This window comes from Geospiza fortis, unplaced genomic scaffold (genome assembly GCF_000277835.1).
Source record: "Geospiza fortis unplaced genomic scaffold, GeoFor_1.0 scaffold31, whole genome shotgun sequence".
NCBI lineage: Eukaryota > Metazoa > Chordata > Aves > Passeriformes > Thraupidae > Geospiza > Geospiza fortis.
This window is the reverse complement of record NW_005054483.1, coordinates 1158098-1177411: the sequence shown is the minus strand read 5'-3', so window position 1 is coordinate 1177411 and position 19314 is coordinate 1158098. Positions and strand designations below refer to the sequence as shown.

At 38.5% G+C, this 19314-nt stretch overlaps 1 protein-coding gene across 1 annotated transcript; it reads left to right on the top strand.

Moving 5' to 3' along the window:
• Window positions 1-2969: 2969 nt before the first annotated feature.
• RAB36 (RAB36, member RAS oncogene family) lies at window positions 2970-16102 on the top strand. Its single transcript, XM_005428434.2, has 11 exons — window positions 2970-3031; window positions 3745-3841; window positions 4999-5087; window positions 7579-7644; window positions 8343-8444; window positions 10078-10142; window positions 10731-10782; window positions 12131-12212; window positions 13190-13280; window positions 13824-13943; window positions 14177-16102. The coding sequence occupies exons 2-11, from the start codon at window positions 3773-3775 to the stop codon at window positions 14239-14241; spliced, it is 801 nt and encodes a 266-aa protein (XP_005428491.1). The 5' UTR covers window positions 2970-3031; window positions 3745-3772; the 3' UTR covers window positions 14242-16102.
• Window positions 16103-19314: the final 3212 nt, after the last annotated feature.

Here is a 19314-nt window from a genome sequence, read left to right as displayed (position 1 = left end):
GGCTGAGGCGCGGCCGTGGGGGGGACCCGTGAGGGGGCGAGGATGTCGCCGTGAGGTCCCGGAGTGGCGGCCGTGCTGCCTCGGTTCTCTGCTGAAGTGTGGAGTCTCTCTCCTCGCCCCCTGTTTTCAAAGTAGTTTTACTTGAGCAAAATCGAGGAAAATTCCGAGTGAACAAAATGGTGGTCCGGTTAAGGGCAGAAATACAGCAGGCGAGTGCCCAGGGGTACAAGGGCTGAAGGCAGCGCAGTAGTTTTGGACTAGATTTTCTTTCCTAATCTCCAGAATGTCACTATGAACAGCTAGTGAGGGTTTCCATCATTACTTAGTTTCACATAACTCTACAGACGAAGGTACACGGGAAGAACGGATCATTGCAATGTTGTGGCACAATTTAAGGGTGTTCTGGATTGTCAGGTGTTATCTGGCATCAGGAAAAAGCTCTGAACAGCTTGTGCTATAAAAGGATAGTGCAGATAGTGAAGTAGTTGAGATGTTTTTCATTATGTCTGAGTAACAATTGTAATAATCAAAGTTCTTAAAAAGGATTTTACAAATCCAAAGTAATTCTGATCAGCCGGATTAAAATGCATCACAGGAATAGGTTCTGGTTTGTTGATCTTCAAAATCCATAAAAGAAAAATTGCTACTTTAAAAAGGAAAGGATTCATTTTTCTGCAACCTTTTAGAGCTGATTATTTATTTTACAGGTGATTTACCTGAATTAGATTAGACGTCCACTGTGTACATGTAAAAGTTCACCTGATTTCCATACGAAGAACATGAACTTTTCTCAGCGTGGAAAGAGCAGGACCAAATCAGAGACTTGTCCCTCAGTGTTACCTCTGCTTTTGGTGTGAGTTGTTCTGTCTTGTCCTTCACTGTAGCTTGGAATACTGATTTTGTTAGTGGTCATGACATTAACTTATTTTATGTATGCCTTCCTCATATCCTTTGTCTATCCACAGAAGCTGCTGGCACTACTGTTCTTGCAATGTTGAGATAAGGAGGGTTGTGATGCCATGGAGACACTGTGTTCCCAGCCCTCCCTGCTGACTGAATCCCCTTTCAGCTCTTTAAGAAGAGAAAATATGCATCATTCTCAGTATGTGTAGCAGCTTTTTATCTCTTAAATTATTTTCCTGTAATGGTGTGTCTTATTTGTTGATATGGTAAGTTGGGATATGCTTATGTGTGTGTCAGATTTAGATTAAATACATCAAGTATAAGTGAAAATAGCCTTTCAGTTTTGAAATTGTGGTTGTCTTGGTCCCTCCTGTACTTTGCATTCACTGAGATGGTTGAACTGTGGTTTTTGTAGCTTAGTTTGTGAAAGAGCTGTAGGAGAGGAGCACTGAGTCAATCTGTGAACACATGACAAGTGTTTACCTTGCTTAGGAGGTGTTGAACTACAACTAGAATATGCAGGAAGCAAGTTAGTGTTTGAAACTCTTACCAACTTGTGGAGTTCTTGTTTTCAGAACTACACTAATAGTTCTGACATTCATTAAGACATTAATATTGCCATAAAATCATTCAAGCTGGCCAGAAGGGCAGGAGCACACCATAACAAGGGTCAAGACCTGTTGAGGTTTATATGGTCACAAGTAGCATAAGTGGAACTCTCCACATGGTAATAGATAAATTCTGTAATGTCACCTTCTTTGGTGAACAACCCATCAGCTACAAATCTGGGTTCTTTGTAGGGAAGTGGCTGTCTTGGTACAGTTGAGATGATATTTGTGCCTGAAGTGATTTAAAAGCAATTTCTCATGGAAGAGAATGTAGGGGGATAGAATATAAGAAAATAAAGATAGTGTAGAAAGTAATCTTGCCCCTAAGGAGTTGCAGCTGGGCCAATTAGCAAAGATTAGGAACAGGCCTGACTTGAACAGGCCACAGCTGTAAGCAATTAGAAGAAGAGTGCTATACCAGAGTGGGGTGGCTGGGTGAGAAGGGAACTGGAGGCAGTTGGTTACTTTGTGAGGAAGAAAGAGTCAATGCTCTGAGGAGCTGCCCATGAGAAACGCCAGGAAGGTGGGAACTTTTGTGATAGGAGACAACAGTATGGAACTTTTGCAGTAAGATGACAACAGGAGAATAAAACATTAATTCTAGGTAGTGGACTAGTGATTTGTTTTTTACACATTATTTTTTATGCATGCTTGTAAGACACAACTCTAGAGTTTTTTCTTCTGTATTTGCTCATTGTTTAAAATTACTGGTCTGCTTTGATACGCCCTTTAACATTTTTAGTCTGCTGCAGTAGTGGGAGAGGTTTGTCTCCTAGTTCAAAACCTCTTCCCTTATCAAAATATGACTGTTAGAATGGGAGAGCTTTGTTTTCTCCTGAAATTTGAAAATTTAAATCCTAATAAAATACATAGCAAAATCTTTTAGCATCCTAAGTTGCACTCTGGCTTACTAAATACTGTCTAAATTAATGAGTTAATTGACAAAACTCAGGTAATGCAAAATGGCTGTGTAATTTCTTATTCCTTGTCTTTGGTGTTTTGTACATTAGAAAGCAAGATTATTAATGAGCAGAAAGACATTTATATAATTCAGAATGTCTCATTAGTGGCATGCGCATTCTGACTTTAAAGCTGAGATGAAATCAAGTTGAAATGCTGGAAAAATCCCTTGGGAGTTTCTTTATAATTGCTGCTGTGCTTAATATTAGCACTGTCACAGTTCCCCCCTCCATTGGTTTCTTGTCTAATAGGTTAATCCTGCTCTTTGTAGTCATATATACAACAATCTTTGAAGAAAATGGAACTGTTGCCTTATTCAGGATTAGGGACCATTGGGTTTATTGAGGAGCAGTTTCTGATCAAAGGAATCTGTATGACCACTAAAATGAGTTTGTTGTTTTAAGACTGCTGCTCTGTGTGTAGTTCAATTACTTCATCTCTGCCTTCCCGGGCTGTGGAAGAAGGGGAGGAAGGGAATTGTTGCAAACCTGTTGCTATGGCCACGTAGCAGGGGCTGGGCTGCTTGTGCGGCTGGAATCCTCTGCATCAGCTGCTGCTCGGTGAGTCCTTCCTTACACTTTGCTACATGATGAAAATGCTCCCTTTAGAAATGTTCTTTTGAATGCCAGTAAGAAATCAGTACCCTAATAAGGGTCCCTTCCCCCAGCAGCCCACGAGGTTTCCTTACATAACCAAATTGATGTAGCTCAGGTGAGACATCTGAATGCATTTGTGATTTTCATGTGAACATTATTCTTTTTTCATGTCAGACAGATTTCATTCTTTCTAAGCTGATCTTAGATGAAAGTTTGATGTTGTGCCAAGAAATGTGGCAGCTTCATCTTTCCTCCCTTCGTCTGGCCACATGAATTCTGGGATCCCTAGCATTAACTAATGCGCTTAGAGCAGTCATTTGAAACGATGATGAGCAAGATTTTTTAATTAAACACTGCAGAATCCTTTGAGGGCTGAACTGCAAGCACTTGGCTTGAATTTAGTGAGCAATTCTCTGCCCTCCCAGGGAATTAGAGTTGGTTCCTTGTAGTTTCAGAAGGCCACTGTTTGCTATTGTGGCTGTGCACACTGAGGTGGTCCTGTGTACATGAGAAACAACTTTCCCTCCTTGCAAACTGAGTTGAAGAACCACCAGTTGTACTGAAGAGAAAAAAGGAAAAAAAAAGATGACAAGTCTGCAATAACCTAGTTAGTCTTTATCATGTTGTCCCTGTATTGAGGTAATTCCTGACTACTGTTTCTCTTTACGTATTTTCAGACTTGTAGAATTTAACTGAACTTGGAGAATGAAGTCCAGCCTAATGCACTTGGTTCCCCCTGTGAGTAGAGCAAGAATAATCTCCCAGTTTCCCAAGGTAAGCATTTTTTTATCCCTTTGGTCACAGTATGTAGTCCCTGCCACACTGATCTATCTTTCCATTGTGCTGATACGGTATTTTGATTTAATATAGTGTACATGTGTTGTCTTCTGTTAAAATTGCAAATTATTTAAGATTCTTTCGAAGTTTAATGTGACCTCATAGTCCCATTCAGTGCTGAACTCTTTAATAACAATCCTCATTCTTCTTTCTAACCTTTACAAAAAGTGACTCTTGTGACAGAAGTGTTATCTTACAATATTTGTTTTTCAACAAAACAGTAATAATTACATGCATAAGAGCTCCACCACTGAGGGCAAAGAGGAACCAGAGCTGACATTAAATTAGCCAAAAAATCTAATTAGAAGTCTTTGGTTAAAGAATTTGAGGCAATTTTAATTTTCTGTTTGTACAAGTACCTTAGTCATACAGTAGATCAAATGTAGTAGGCAGGCACTGTAGAAACACAGACAAAATACCTTTGATGTCCCCAAAGACTTTTGTATTTGAAGTATAATAGAACAGTTAAGGACAGGGAAGGGCAAGGCATTACCACTTGTTTTTTTCAGTTGTTCAAAAGATCCTTTTAAGGGCTTCACTTTTTTTTCCATTCTTGATCTCAGCCACATATTTTGCTTTTAATTTTATGAAAAGTTCCACAGCTATTTTAAGCAAATGCAAGGTAAAATACATTTTCCTCATTTTTAACTAATTCCCAGTTAAAGGGCTAGTAATGAAAGCAGTGCTTCACACTTAAAAAAGATTGAAAAAACTTCACAGTAATAATGACTTGCTGGTGGTGTGCTCCCATCTGTGTTTGTCTTGTGTGTCTTAGATTGTTGGGATAATTGAAGGCACTTCCTGTGGCACAGAATGATAAGCAAATGGATTTGGCCATGAGTGCTTAGGCAGTGCTGGACACTGACACTCAGAAAGGAGCTTAAAGGATGGTGCTGTCCCAAGGAGTATGAACAAACACAGCTCTGGGGAAACCTTACTGCCTTCTAACCCAACCTACCCTTTTGTTATGCCAGGATAACCCTATTCTTGACAAACCCTGTGAGCAATCATTTTATCTGCTTTTCCTTGCCAGTTTGACTTCTTGCCAAGTAGCCCTCACCCAGTTTGTCCCAGCAGCTGTTCTCTCCTTTCAGTGGTACACACCTGAGGCCTGTCTGCAGCTTAAAGAGCACTTCCATGCACAGGTCAGGACTGCTTGTCAGCAGAGCACTGGAACAGCTGGGTAAGTTTGTAATAACCCGGGTATGCAAGGAAGAAAGTATTTTAAACTCTTTAGAGCCTCCTTTCTTCATTGGCTTTCCTCCCCTCATTCCTCACTCCAGTATGTTTCAAGGCAGCTAAACCCCTGCACAGGGCAGTTCTCTGACCTGTTCCACAGTACATGAATCAAGTGCCTCTTCTTCTGCTGGGATAGGTAGCATTGAAAAAATGCTGTAGTAGTTTAGAAATGAAAAGGTTTTTAACATCCTTTAAATAAACACTTAGTTCAAAAGATCTAACAGATCCAGCCTTGCTGTGTTCACTGTAGGTGTTCCAAAGGAGCAGTTAATAAAGGCTTTGCAGGGATATAAAGGCAGCAGTTCTAAGTTTCTTGAAAATCTGGGAATCTGGTTTTAGTCTTTTTGAAGTATACATGCTGAGAAGTTCTCTTAAAAGATTCCTTAGAACTGGAGCAAATTTCTGGTAAATATATAGCATTTAAAAATCAGAATAAGCTGATTTATACTCTACTAATAATCTTGAAGTTGGTTTTTTTCCCTGCATTATCTCTCCACCAGAACTGTTACTATTGCTGATTTAATCTCTGAAGTAAGGCAAGACAGCTAAACTGTGTTGAAATCATTACTATTGAGTTAAAATAAACAGCTGTACATTTTAGTGATAAATGCTTCTGGTTTCAATGTGAAGGATCCTCCATAAAGTGGAGCTCCTATGAATACTGACAATTAGCTCACTATTCCTCCAGCTCTAGAGTTGCTGACATGAGACTTGTCATGATATCCATCTTTAAATGCAACTTTATATTCATTTCACTAGGGAGTCTTGCTAAAAAAAAAAAAAATTAACTGAAAATATGTCACCCTGAGAGACATCAGTGACTTTATTCCTTTTTTAGAAACACAGTCACTATCTTAGTTTCATGTAAATTTGTTACAAGTGTCTGGACAATTTTCCAAGTGAGACATGCTTTATTGAATTGAGGTATTTTTTCCTTCCATTTCCAAGTTGTATTAGTTTGGGAATTTTATTATTAGGGCTTTTTAAAATTTCTATAGTAAACCAACTCTCTATGTAATTTATTCTGCTAACAGAGTATAACTAAAAAGCTATATGTTTTGTCTTTGTGAATAGAATGAAACTGCTTTTCTGTCACTGCTTTCTAGATATGATTATTTGGTCATTTAGGTAATTTTCTGGTGGAATGGGGGTAGGAATGGCAGCCAGAGTGTTTTGTACAGTACTTGTAAAGCTTGACAGGAATAACCATCACCTTTTTCTTTTCCATTGCCCCAACTAATAAAATATTTCTTTGTCCTCTGATAAATTCAGCAGTTAATGACTTTATTTAATACTCTCCTGACAGTCCATCATTGTGTTAAATGGTCTGATCTAGGGAGTTTTTCCCCCAGTACAAATTAATGGAACACACACCTCTAAACCATCACTTACTCCTTGGCTTTTCCCTTAAGGTTGTTGATTTTATTCAGTATTTTCTCAGTAACAGCAATCAGGAGCACAGGGGTCTGTGGTCACCCACTTAATGTTGACTGGCACATATAACTTTTTTTTTTTTTCTTTTTTGGAAACATTAGTCATGCAGTTTACCAATCAATTTTTCAGCTATTTAGAATAGATTAACTTGGAATTAGCATCACATGGAAGTTGATGTAACCAGAAATAGTATTCAATAGAAGATTAACTCCTTTGTTAAAAGCCATTCCTTGATAGAAAAGAGCATTAAACCACTTAAGCCTTTTTGGTACCATTTTCACAGGACATGTCAATCCCAGTTTAGGTCAACAAGTGAATTTAAATTCACTTATCCACCTGGATCTCCTAAAAGAGATACAGGTTCAATTTTAAGAATGCAGGCTGAGTCACCTAAAGCCCATCTGCTGTATCCTGGGGGAGGACCCAGAGCAAAGAGGATTATTTGCATGAAGCCAGGTTCAGATTAATGTTATTCCAGATAGTCAGAAAATGTATTGGCTCTAACCCTGTGGGTTGTTTTTCCCAGAGGCACATTCTGCAGTGGGTTATTTTATTATCAGCAATTTCTTATTTCTGCACTTAGGACTTTCATTGACTTTAGTAGTACAAACAGGAACTTGGGATAAATTGGAATGCAAAGGATGCAGATACACTATAGTCTTATGTGTAAACTTATGTAAAATCATGCCAAATGCATATACTTATAGTCAAAGCAATTTTAATAGAATAAAATTTGTTCCACTGAATTGAAATTAAGAAAAAAAATAAACAGAGTAAGAAATGGACTATTTCTGCTCCAGAAGGGTTTGGTTTCTTGGTGGTTTTCTTTCTCATGGTTCAAGACTCAGACCGTACAGCACAGTGGCAACATAGATAAACTGAAGTCACAGGTACATGTGCTCCTCACTTGCAATTTAAAAATGTAAATCAGACTTTTTAAAAGGAGACTGTGAAATTACCACTAACAAACACTATGTCATATTTTCAAATATTTATAACAGGCTGAAAATATCCAAAGTGGTTGTGGTAGGAGACTTGCATGTTGGGAAAACCAGTCTTATCAACAGGTATGGTATATCTCAGCTGATGGTTTGATTCTCCTGTTTCTCAGATAAATGTTATAACTTTTCCATTGCTGGCTTTAGAGCAGTGCTTCATGGTTCTGGTTTGAAGCTGAACCAGTACTTTGTGGTTTTGTTATTAAATGAAGAGAAAATGAAGTCAGGAGTATGAGACAGTCTTGATACATCAACACAAAAGGTTGTGCTCTAGCACTTCAATCAGTATATGTTACATTCTTAGGTATTGTTATCTAGTCAAATATGATACAGTGTTTTCTTAAGGAATTCAGTCTAAAGGCTAAACAACTAGAAAACAATTTCAGTGTCTGAGTCTAGGTTTCATTTGGGTCATTATTTACAACCCAAAATATATTCCCTTGTAACTAAAACTGGAAGATACTGTACCTCCCTTGAGAGCCCAAAGATGTTTTATTCTGAGTCTCATATTATCCTGAGAGCTAACTGGATACATGTGCTTTCTAGTTTGTTAAACAGTATCTCCTTTTCTTTTAGTAAGTGTCTTTATGTTTTTATGTCTGCTTCTACATTATATAGAAAATCTTTTATGTCTGCTTCTACATTATATAGCAAATGCACAGTTAGTTTTTTCTTTTCTTCATAGTTTACCCCAGACAGTGTTAGTTTTGTAGTTATTTGTATTTGTCTTATGAGTTTTTCATCCTCTTTTTTTTGTTCAATTGCAGATTTTGTAAAGATAATTTTGACCGAGACTACAAGGCAACCATTGGAGTAGATTTTGAGATTGAACGTTTTGAAATAATTGGGATGCCATATAACCTCCAGATGTGAGTTGAAAGAGCATGTTTAAGCATTGCACAGAGTACAGTCTCAGCAGAGCTTGAATTGCTGCAGGCTGTAGTGGAATAAAGATTTTTAAAATATAATACAATTGCACAAAGAATAATGTGATCTGAAGAAAAGATTCTGTCTCTGGACTTGCAGTTTTAGTAGAAATTTTACTCTTGGATTTCTCATGCCTAAAAAATATTACAAGCTTGTAAATGAAAATTCATCTTGAATGTGTTGCACTATTTCAGTGGAGTTCTGTCACTTTTACTCAACATTCATGAAAGAGAAGTGGAAGCTTTTGTCACAGCCACCAGTGCTGGTGTAACCCCAGTCTGTGATCTGAGTTTAGTAGGCACAGTGAGCACTGAACTTGGCTTTACTGGGGGCTTTATTCCTGCAGTCATTGAAACTAATGATAAGGTGTCCAGTGATTTCAACATCTCTTAATTAGCAACTAATTAATTATCCCTAAATCATAGAAAGGCCAGAGTGGTTTTATTAGAATGTGAACCTAGTATCTTTGATTTTCAACTTTGCTTCTTAGACTTGTGGGAATCCTGCCCTTCTTCCACCTGCTTTGGATCTGTGGAGTGGTGTCCCTTTGTGATGATTCTAGTGGCCAGCAACATTGTTCTGTAGAGGGCATTATGGAATCATCTCCAGTGTGACCTAGAGCAGAAATAAGATGCTTTGCATGAGATACTTTAGTGCATTAATTTTAAAGCCATTTTTACTTAGGAACACTTTTTTTTGGTGAGATCACTGATGTAAATAGATGGGTCGTGGTATTTATTGAAAAATCCATTTCCCACTGATTTCACTGCAATTGTGTTTGGGAAGTTTTGCCAGGTGCTATCCTTTTGGAACTGGAGTCCCTCTAAAAATCCAGACTCGTGCATCAGCATTTTGCAAAGAAGCAATAAGATCAGGTTGCATTATCTGCAAAGTCTTCAGAAGCTGGGTAGAACATTTCCATATGATAAGCACTAGTGCCCCCTCTTGCTGAGATTTCCATACAAGATACATTTGCAAGTGTCTGTGACTGGCAGTACAAGGCTACAACAAAACCCAAATTCTGTAGTGCTGGCAGTAGCTGATGGCGCTGCATATTGTGTTCATTAATGAGAAGGACATTCTTGATTTTATTTAATGGTGTCATTAGTACCGGCTAGACTGAGCTGCAGGTCTCTAGTTTGTAGTGTAGAGACAGATATCTTATCTAGCAGTTGCAAGATTCTAACATGGGCTAATACATGACTGAGCTAGTATTAGCACAGAAAATTTACAAAACTAGATTGCCCTAGAAATACGTGCAAATTACACAGGTGGAAGAAAAAAATGCTTTAAGGAAAGGACATTACCATGCAGAATACAAATATTTGAATTGTCTCCAAAATGATCAGTATTTTTTAAGAAAAGGTAAAAATGGTGTTTGCACGTCTTCATTGACTAATAGAGCTTTAGTGTATTTCTCTCAGTAGTTAATGAATAACATGTTCCAGATGGTGACACCTCCCTGGTATCACATTCTTCTCTGCCTTGTACCAGTCTGCTGCTTCATTAACATGTTTACTCAGGTTACCCTGGGTTTCATTAACCTGAAATTTCTTTTTTCCCCTCATTGCACAGATGGGACACAGCAGGTCAGGAGAAGTTCAAGTGCATTGCATCTGCTTACTACCGAGGAGCAGAGGGTGAGAGCAATATTAATTTGATCCTGCTTTTGTTGGGAGGCTGTATTTTGTACAGCAACCTATATCCATATATGCTCCTCAGGAGGGTACCTACAGACACACAGTGGTGGAATGGATTGTCCATTGTTGCAGGGAAGAAGGGATGAAGAAGTTAATGACTTGATGTGTTGTCACTTCTGCACTCTCTGAGTGTTCTGATGGTGCAGTCATAGAAAGTGGCACTTGTGACTAGGGGGAAAGAATTTGGGGTTGGGTGAGATTAATGCTGAACTTGGAAATGGATATTTCTGGCTTTCCCTTTGTTAAGAGACAATCCTGTGGTAATTTGTGGTTCCAAAATGAAAGGGTTGATAGCACTATAGACTGCAGACTATAGATAAAACATTGCAGATTAAGGATTTAGGTCCTATTGAGTGCTAGAAAAAGAAAAGGAATGAGCAAATGGATAGTCTTCCACTTCCTATGTGTTAAATCTGTTCTTACACCTTATACATAAACATTCTCTCTGTTTAACAAGACAGGTTGGAGAGACTTCTGATACGCTTTCTAATTTAATTACCTCTTTTCTGGTCTTGTCTTTTATTGCAGCTATAATAACAGTGTTTGATCTGGCTGATATCCAAACTTTGGATCACACCAAGTAAGTTTCTGCATTTTGGCTTATCTTTTCAAGGTTTTTACAGCAGGTTTAATTGCCTTCCATATGTAGGTGTTAAGAGCTTGCTGGATCATGAGTGTATTTTCTATTGAGCTACGAAATTAAAAATGACAGTTACTAGTTTGGATTACATAGGGAGGGATTTTTCTGAAGAAAATGCAGAGCATAAATTTGAACTGCTTACACTTGACTTCCTTTAAAATCAGTGCAGAGAGAGAGGCACTTCAGTAAAGCTTGATCCTTCCAAAGCTAGACATGCAGCAAAAGATGAAGTGCACTCCAAAAGCTTTTTTTTTTACTTCATTTGGTATAAATAGAATAACAGGCTAGAATCTAATGTAAATGATAAAATTGATGAGATGCATCTCATGCATAATGTCTCAAGGGCCTTTCATTTTTTAGGTGCACTGTTATTCCAATTTTTTTTCTCTAGTTTCTGATGGGAGATAGGCTGTCAAAAAGAGGAGAGAAAATTAAAACTCCAAGTATGTGTAGGTACAGCTAAACTTACTAGTTCAGATCCTTGTAATGATTTGGCTACAACAACACACTAATTGTTATGAGTAAACTCATTCTGCTTTTAGTGCAGGCTGCAAAACCCTGCATGGATTTATGATCCACACTGCTGTCACAGCTCAGAGTATATGTATTTCTAACATGCTGTTGTGACTGTAATGCAGGTACAGACTTCTTTACAACCTGTACTCTGTCTTATTTGAATGTGTACTATGGTGCTTAGCTCATTTACATAGGACTTTGTAAAATAATATATATATTAGTGTCTCTGCTTGGCTGAAAGTAATTGAAGCCTGTGAACCTGATTTCCCACACACGCACACACTCCCTTCCCTCCTTGACTTATGTTGGATGACTCAAGAGAAACTTGATTGCCAGAGTAACAAGAATATAAAAGCTTGTGAGACAAGAATCATACAGCCTTCATAGGGAGCTGTTTTATAATGCTGAATAGATTATTTCACTCTTTATTCCCATTTCTATCTAACCTGCTATGTGGTTCATACCTTTTCAGTTACTTCTTGCTTTCTTATTCCTTATCTTGCACCAAACTTTGCCCTCTCCCTTACACTGAGAAATATCCTCTCTGGGTGCTAAAGTGATTGTTGAATTTGTATTCTGCCATGGTATGATTTTCCCTTAGTGGGAGACATGTATTCAAAGGCATTGGAATACCTACTGCTCTCTCTGTCTACAAAAAAAAGGCTTTTGATACTCTCACACAAGTTCTTCCACTCACTTTTCTTGTGACCTTATTATCTGTCATGTTCTCCTGTACTCCTTGTTCCCTCTGACTGTTTTTTTTGTATTTCAGACAGTGGTTAGAAGATGCATTGAGGGAGAATGAGCCAGATTCCAGCTTCATCTTTCTGGTTGGAACAAAAAAAGATTTGGTGGTGAGTAAATTGAGTGCAGATAAGGAAATCAGATTTTCCCTAGTTCCTCAAGCGATTTCCCTTGCAAGTTGTGCACAATGTCATTGAGATAAAGACTTTGAGTAAAAAACTTAAAAGGTAAATTGAACAGTCCACTTGAAACCAATTAAAGAATAGACTCTGATAAAAATGGGTGGTTAGTGAAATATTTCTTGCATGACATTTTTCAAGCATATATAAACATATATGATGATCTTGAAGGTTTTGTTGTTGTTCTGTAACTGTTCATAGGTTTTCTTCCTTCTCTCCATTTAAAATAACTGTGGTATGAAATTTAGAGCATTATATGTATTTTTATGCCAGCAAGCCTGACATGCTGGATATGAATACTAGAAATATAGAATTCTGAGCTAGATACTCACAACTGAGTATTAGAGTTCAGAGACCTATTGGAAAAATTAGAGGGAAATTGGTTTTTAATGAATGGTGTGTTCATTACTCAGGAACAGGGAAGGTTTCTTACTTAATTGAATATCATATAATTTTCAAAAGAACAGGGTGAATGCAGTCTCTATACAGTTCTCAGTCTTGTGTTTGTCTTTCTGTAGAAAAAGGTTTTTTAAAGCTTTGAAAACAAACTTGTTTATTCTGTTACTAGTTGGCTCCACAACTCTTCTGCTGAGAATGATGGTGTGACAGGGATTTGACTGGGCTGCTGACTTGATAGTCTTTTACCAGGGAATGTGTTAGATACAAGGGTCACTTGTTAACTTTTATTTTATTTCAGTGCTGTGGGAGCTGAGTGGACACTTCCATTTAAAGCCAGTACTAAATAGCTGAACGTTCTTGCAGTCGTGTCTGATTGCCCAAGCCTAGGCAAGGTCAGAAAGGCCACTGAGAAAACTGGAAGCATCACAGTGTGGGTGCTATGGCAGTGCCTGTGTGCTGTCACCAGCCCAGACACACTTTGTTCAAGCTGTCCCATGTTGTTTGCCCAGTCAGGTGCTGTGTGTGAAAGGACAGAGCTCGATGCCATCCGTTTTGCCAAGGAGATGCAGGCAGAGTACTGGTCGGTTTCAGCCAAAACAGGTAAATTACTGCAAAGGATGTAAAAATAGCAGAACCACGAGGGCTGATGTTGGAGTGGGAGGAACTTATTATCCCCCCCATTGCCAGTTTTTTTGTTGTTATTCTTGTATTTTGTTGCTGTAAGAAACTTCAGGCTTATTAATGGCTGATTTTATTTGAGTGTTTGTATGTGTGCTTTCACTGTTGTGTATGCAGAAAGAAATAATCAAGCTGCTTTGCAGTATCTGAGCATGTATAATTCATAGATAGTTACATAAATACACATGTGCACTACTACTCAACGTTTGCAATGGAAAAAGATTACACCACAAGATGAATTCTCTCTGTTGCTGGCTAAAAATAAAGGTGCAGCACAGGGTACAGTATTCCAAAGTAAGAAAATTAGAAATTCTTTCTGCAGTGATCAGAATGGGAGACAGATTGTTGGAGAGGCCTGTTCTGTCCCAATATTGAACAGTCAGCTGTTCACAGATGTGCTTGTTATGCTTGATCATTTGTTAGGTGCCTTTATAAAAACACATTTATTTCTGTCTTGTTTCCTAGGAGAAAATGTCAAAGAATTCTTTTCCCGAGTTGCTGCCTTGGCCTTTGAACAGTCCATGATAAAGGAGCTGGAGAGCACTCCTGGGCACAGGGCCCAAATTGGGGCAGGAAATCTCATCAGTATGTGGAGTTTTGCTTTTTGTGTGCATTTTTCTTGTTTGTAGTCCAAAGGATTGGGGAGGTTTTTCAAGCATTAGAGCCAGTTTCAAACACCTGCAAGCATATTCATATCATTGTCTGCCCAGGTTTTAGCCAACAGGAGTGACTGGGCCTTGCATCCAGCTTTTGTTACCCTTAACATCAGATGGTATAATTTCTTGTATGTTGATTTTATAACTTTTTTGTTTCCACAGAGCTGGAGAAGAACGTTATGGAAATTCCAGAGGACAATGCTCGAGTTAGCCTGAGTTGCTGCTAACTATCAACTGTTTCTGCAAGTGCCACACTTCTCTGCAACAATGCTCTCAAACCAGAAATAGTGAGCTTTAATTTTAGCAATATGAGAGGAAAAACTTACCCAAACTTTCTTGCTGAGAGTTCCCTTGCTGCTGCAGGCTCCCTGTGCAGGGTGGTACAATTGTTATGTAAACCTTTCTCTGTGTAGCTGAAACATAACATCCTTCTCTTAATGCAAGAAGACATTGCCAGTGCTTGGGCTCACCTGTCTGCCAAAAAGGCTTGTAGTCAAAATGATGTCATTTTAGTGTGTTGTTTTTGATAATTCTCTAGAAATCTTAGCTAGTGAAGTGGCATTCTCTTGTGGGAGCAGGAAACAAGTGGCAGGTCAGAATGAAGCGTGGTATCAATACGGTTTTGCCTTTTAAAACAATCGTGTAAAATAACTCTGATTGCTTTTATGCTTTCCAAGTATTTTAAAACTATTTGAAAATAAATATTTTAAAGTATCAGGCTTGGAAGTACACAAATGCAGACTGCATAGTTTCCACTGTGGTTTCTCCATCCAGCAAAAATGTTTATTACTTTTCATTTTCCACTTGAGAATCAGAGCCCAGTATTAAATATTTTCAAGCCTAAAAGAAGTCCAGGTAGAACTTGGTTGTTTTAACACAGCAGTCTAATATTTTGAAAAATGTTGCCAGATAAGAATGCTGTTCTTTTCCATTCTCTTGAATAAGAAAGAATGATCACACAGGTGCATAAAACAGAAAACATATTATTTCCCTCTAATTTTTCCAATAGTTCTCTGAACTCTAATACTCTGTTGTATCTAGCTTAGAATTCCGTGTTTCTAGTATTCATATCTAGCATGTCAGGCTTGCTGGCATTAAAAAAAATATAGATAATGCTCTAAATTTCATATTGCAATTATTTTAAATGAAGAGAAGGAAAACCTATGAATAGTTACAAGGTACTGTTTCTTGGGTTATGTATTGAATCATTGCAGGAACAACAGTATCTTTAAAAATAATTATAACAGGACTCAGATTTGAGCTGCTGAGAAATGCAGACATATATCAATAAAGAAATGCATCGATCTGAAAATATTCTGGATTCTCTGCCATTTTTCCCACTTTGATAAGAAATTGGAAAAAAGGGAGAAAAGAGCTTGAGCATGCTTTTATTATTTTTCCTTTTGACGTAAGTTAGAGCAGCTTCCTAGAATATGATGAATAGAGATCTAGGAACTCTGTGTCTTTTTTTATCAGACAATCTTCACTTTGGCATTTGTGCTGCCTGTTGGCAAGGACACAAATGTAGCATTTGGTGGAAAAAATGAATGTGTGAGGGTACAAAAGGAGCTCTTTATCCAAATGTGTAATATTTCAACCTTATGATGTTCTATGCAGTTGTTCAGTTCCAGAATCTGTTTCACAAGAGAGGTGAATTTACTCTGTGTTTTTAGCACAGGCTTTGGCTGGGCAGCCATGGCCTTGTGTCTCCTGAGCCTGAGTGAGAGTGGAGATGGTTCACTCTGTTGCAGCAGATCAGGTTAGCTGGGCTTCAGTGCTGACTTGAAAAAAATGTTTACACTGCAAAATGACTCAGGAACAAATCTAAGAAAGCATCCATTTTTTTTTCCACCAAGAAATATATCTCCTAAGGGTTTCTTCTGTTGCTGAGCTCAATTATTGTACAAAGTCACAGAGATGCAGTCTCTTCAACAACATGATCATGTTGCCTGGGAAATCAACTGGGACAGGTTTTTCTTAGGGATTCAGCACATTGCATGATGTCATTGCTGTTTCGTATCATCTGGAGCTCTAAAAACTTCACATACAAATGTAATACTCTGTCAGTCACCAGCTGTCATGGGACAATGGCCTAAGTCTATTAAATGATGGATACTTTGAGACTGGGTGTTATTGGGTGTAATTTTTTGTTTGTGTTTGGGTTTTTTTGCTTGCTTGGTTGGTTTTAAAGGTGTTTTTAGCATCACTGAAACCTCCCCTGTAAAGAACTCCATATTAATAATTTATAATCTAAAATGAATCTTGGGTCATGTTGCAAATGATGAGTTGCTTAGGAAAGCATAAAAGAAACTAACTATAGAAAATAAATAGAAATTTGTAAGTTCTACCTGGCCAATGTTTTATCTCTGTAAATCCATTCTATCAGCAACTTAATTGACTTTGAAGAAGCCTTAATATTTTGGAAAAGAGTGTTGAAAAAACTTTATTAACTCTAACTACAGGTAGAGTAAACCACGATTTCTATACCAGTTGAAATACCCCCCCAGTGATCATGGCAACAGTCACAGTTTCAGCTTCCTTGTGGAATTTGCAGGTGAGAAACTGAAGTAAACTTTGGAGTCAGTCTGAAGCAAAGGTAAAGAGCAACTGTAACAATCCATTTCCCAAAAGAAGAACTGAAGTTGTGCTGTTGCTTGTCTTTAATAAGTAAAAGCTAATGTGTTCATGGATGGTGGATGTATTTGTGCTGAGCAAGCCCTCTGGCAATGGACCAAAAGCCATTTAAGAAAGCCACCTGACAAAGTTAATTTCTTACTATAAAAGCCTTTTCTTTTAACAGTGTTATTCATCTTTTGAGTTATTATCTCACACTTAAGGTATGGTTGTTTATGATTATATAGATAACGGGATTCAGAACTTTCTAAATTCTGTTGGTTCCCAGCTCAGGTTTACATTGTGGTAGAACTGGAGTCCATTATCCATGAATCAATCTGTCCCCCTCTGTGTGTCTTCAGCTTCCCATTAATAGTTAGAGGCTGTTCTAATGTAACACAGTGGTGAGTGGATGCTCTGAATGCTCTGTATCATATCTCTGAGCAGGCAAGTTGTAGGAGAATATGGATTTGGTGATGGAGAGGGTTGATCACTTTCCTGTATTTTTGGCCTGGAAGTTGTTCTCACAGTGAGAAATTGCCAGTGTCTGAATTTGGAGAAGGAGAGTTCCTTTTTTTCCCCGGGTTCATAGAATGATTTTAGACTGAATGGGACTTCCCAAGACTTGTCAGCTTTCTCAAACTCCTCCAAGAGTGCTGCTTTGTGTTAACAAAAATACGATTTTTTAGTTTCAGCCACATATTAATCAGAAACCATGTTTTCTTTCTCAATTTAAAAGCTCAGCTTATGTCCTACGGTTTTTTGTTTGTTTGTTTTTAAAAACCCCCGGTTCTTCCGCGTGGGATGATACTGAAGAGCATCTCTCGAGTGGCAGCTCGAGAGCGTTACCCAGAGCCAAGCGGCTCCTTTCCCCACCAGAGGGAGCCCGGCGGTCGCTGCAGGATCAGATCCGTGCGGGCTCGGAAGCGCTTTGCGATCTCTCAGCGGCCGGCAGAGGGGATGTGCCGGGCAGGCCGGGCCCAGTTCAGCCCCTCATCGCAGGATTCTGTCTCAAATCACAGGTATGTGTCTGCCACCGTAGCCTTAAAGAAATTTTGTATCTAGTTAAAATACTGCTCTTTTCAATGCATAAAGTATCAGCAGAAATTCAGAGAACACTTCAATTCCCAGTGGAATTCCTGGAGTTGTGCTACCTCAGTAGATAAAGAGGGTGTAGTTGTTTAACAGTATTATTCACTAAAAGGTAAGTGTGTGCGCAGAAATCCCTCATGTGACTCATTACAATTCTTCCTTCCTCCAGAAAGAACACAAATGTCAGAAAAGCAGACCCAAATAGAAACCACTCCAGAAATAAATCAGAATGGTGAACCTTCAGTAAAAGTTCTGTATGAATTCACAACAGATCCCAGTGATGTCACATACCTGCCACTGTTTAGAACCATGCCAATCTTATTATTCCTAGAAATACATTGCATGTCAGAATTTTGTTGGTCAAACTGCTGCTAAGCAAACAAATAGTATAAATAGAGAAAAGGCAGTGCATTTTATTTCTGTGACAGATTGAGAAGTCTTAGATGATTTATAGAGTTATTTATTAAACATATAGATTTTATAATGATTTAGCTCATAATCTGTTTTCCATATAGGTCAGCCAAAGCCTGTTATGTGTTAAAAGCTGAGGAAACAAGTGCAGGAAAAGCAGTTAAAGCCAGGAAACAAAACCAAGAGGGATGGACTATGCAAAAGTGAATATATGAGTAGCCATTTGTGATATAGCTGAAAGTATCCCAAAATATTTTCATTGGCATATAAAAAAGCATGGAGAGGAAAACTGTTTAATGGGTTTTGAGACAGTACATATCTCAAAGGTAAGAGAGCTACTCCCGTGGAGTTGTGCTTTTCATTCCTATGGGATTTTATTAGTTCTTATCAGAGCTATATCCCACTCTCTTTTCTAGCAACATGTACCAGAAAAATATGCTTCACCACAAACATGAAAGAAACAGTTTTATGGGGGATATGAGGGGTACATATCATCTTTGTCTGTCCTTCAAACAGGAAAAATGGAGCTTTGGTTGCTTTTTACCCTTTTTTCAGAGGTGCAATTAGTACATGGAAAGGACACATGCTGTAACAAGGTTAAGAAGGAAGTGTGATGGTGTGATTTCAGAAGGAAAATAATACCCAGCAGCCAGAATTCTGTTTGAATCATTTGCCACCCTTCACTCAGAAGTGAAATGTGGGGCTGAGTTACTGGGCCTAAATAATATACAGGACAAAAGTAAGACTTAATGCCCAAACAAAGCAGCCTTTATTGTCAGTGTCAGAGTTATTTTAGAGTAGCAGTTGCCCATCTCAGAAATCCATCTTATAATTTATTGGCAAGGAAGGTAGGATTGAAGGACTGACAAGCCTGCTACTAACCAGCACTTACATGAGTGGGGGAAAACGTGACCTTTGAAGGTGAGCTGCATCCATGCCTGGGGGGAGAGCCTTGCTATGAACACAAGAGAGAGCACAGAGACGTGCTGGTGTTTATACATAATATATGAGGGCAAGGCTGTATGGACGGGAATGGATACCTCCCTATGCACAATGTGCCTGGCATGTTCTTAACCAGTCTTAGCTATGGTCATGTCTGTACGGTGTAAGGATGCCCAAGCTGCAAGGGCGAGCGGCCGGGACCGCTCAGGACTTTGCCTTTGTCTCACGGGCAGCCGTGAGGA

Bases quoted from the DNA above. Each gene is read 5' to 3' on its own strand.
- RAB36 (XM_005428434.2), top strand. From the start codon at position 3,773: ATGAAGTCCAGCCTAATGCACTTGGTTCCCCCTGTGAGTAGAGCAAGA. The intron at 7,645-8,342 runs GTATGGTATATC...GTTCAATTGCAG, and splicing joins AAAACCAGTCTTATCAACAG to ATTTTGTAAAGATAATTTTG. The intron at 8,445-10,077 runs GTGAGTTGAAAG...CTCATTGCACAG, and splicing joins ATGCCATATAACCTCCAGAT to ATGGGACACAGCAGGTCAGG.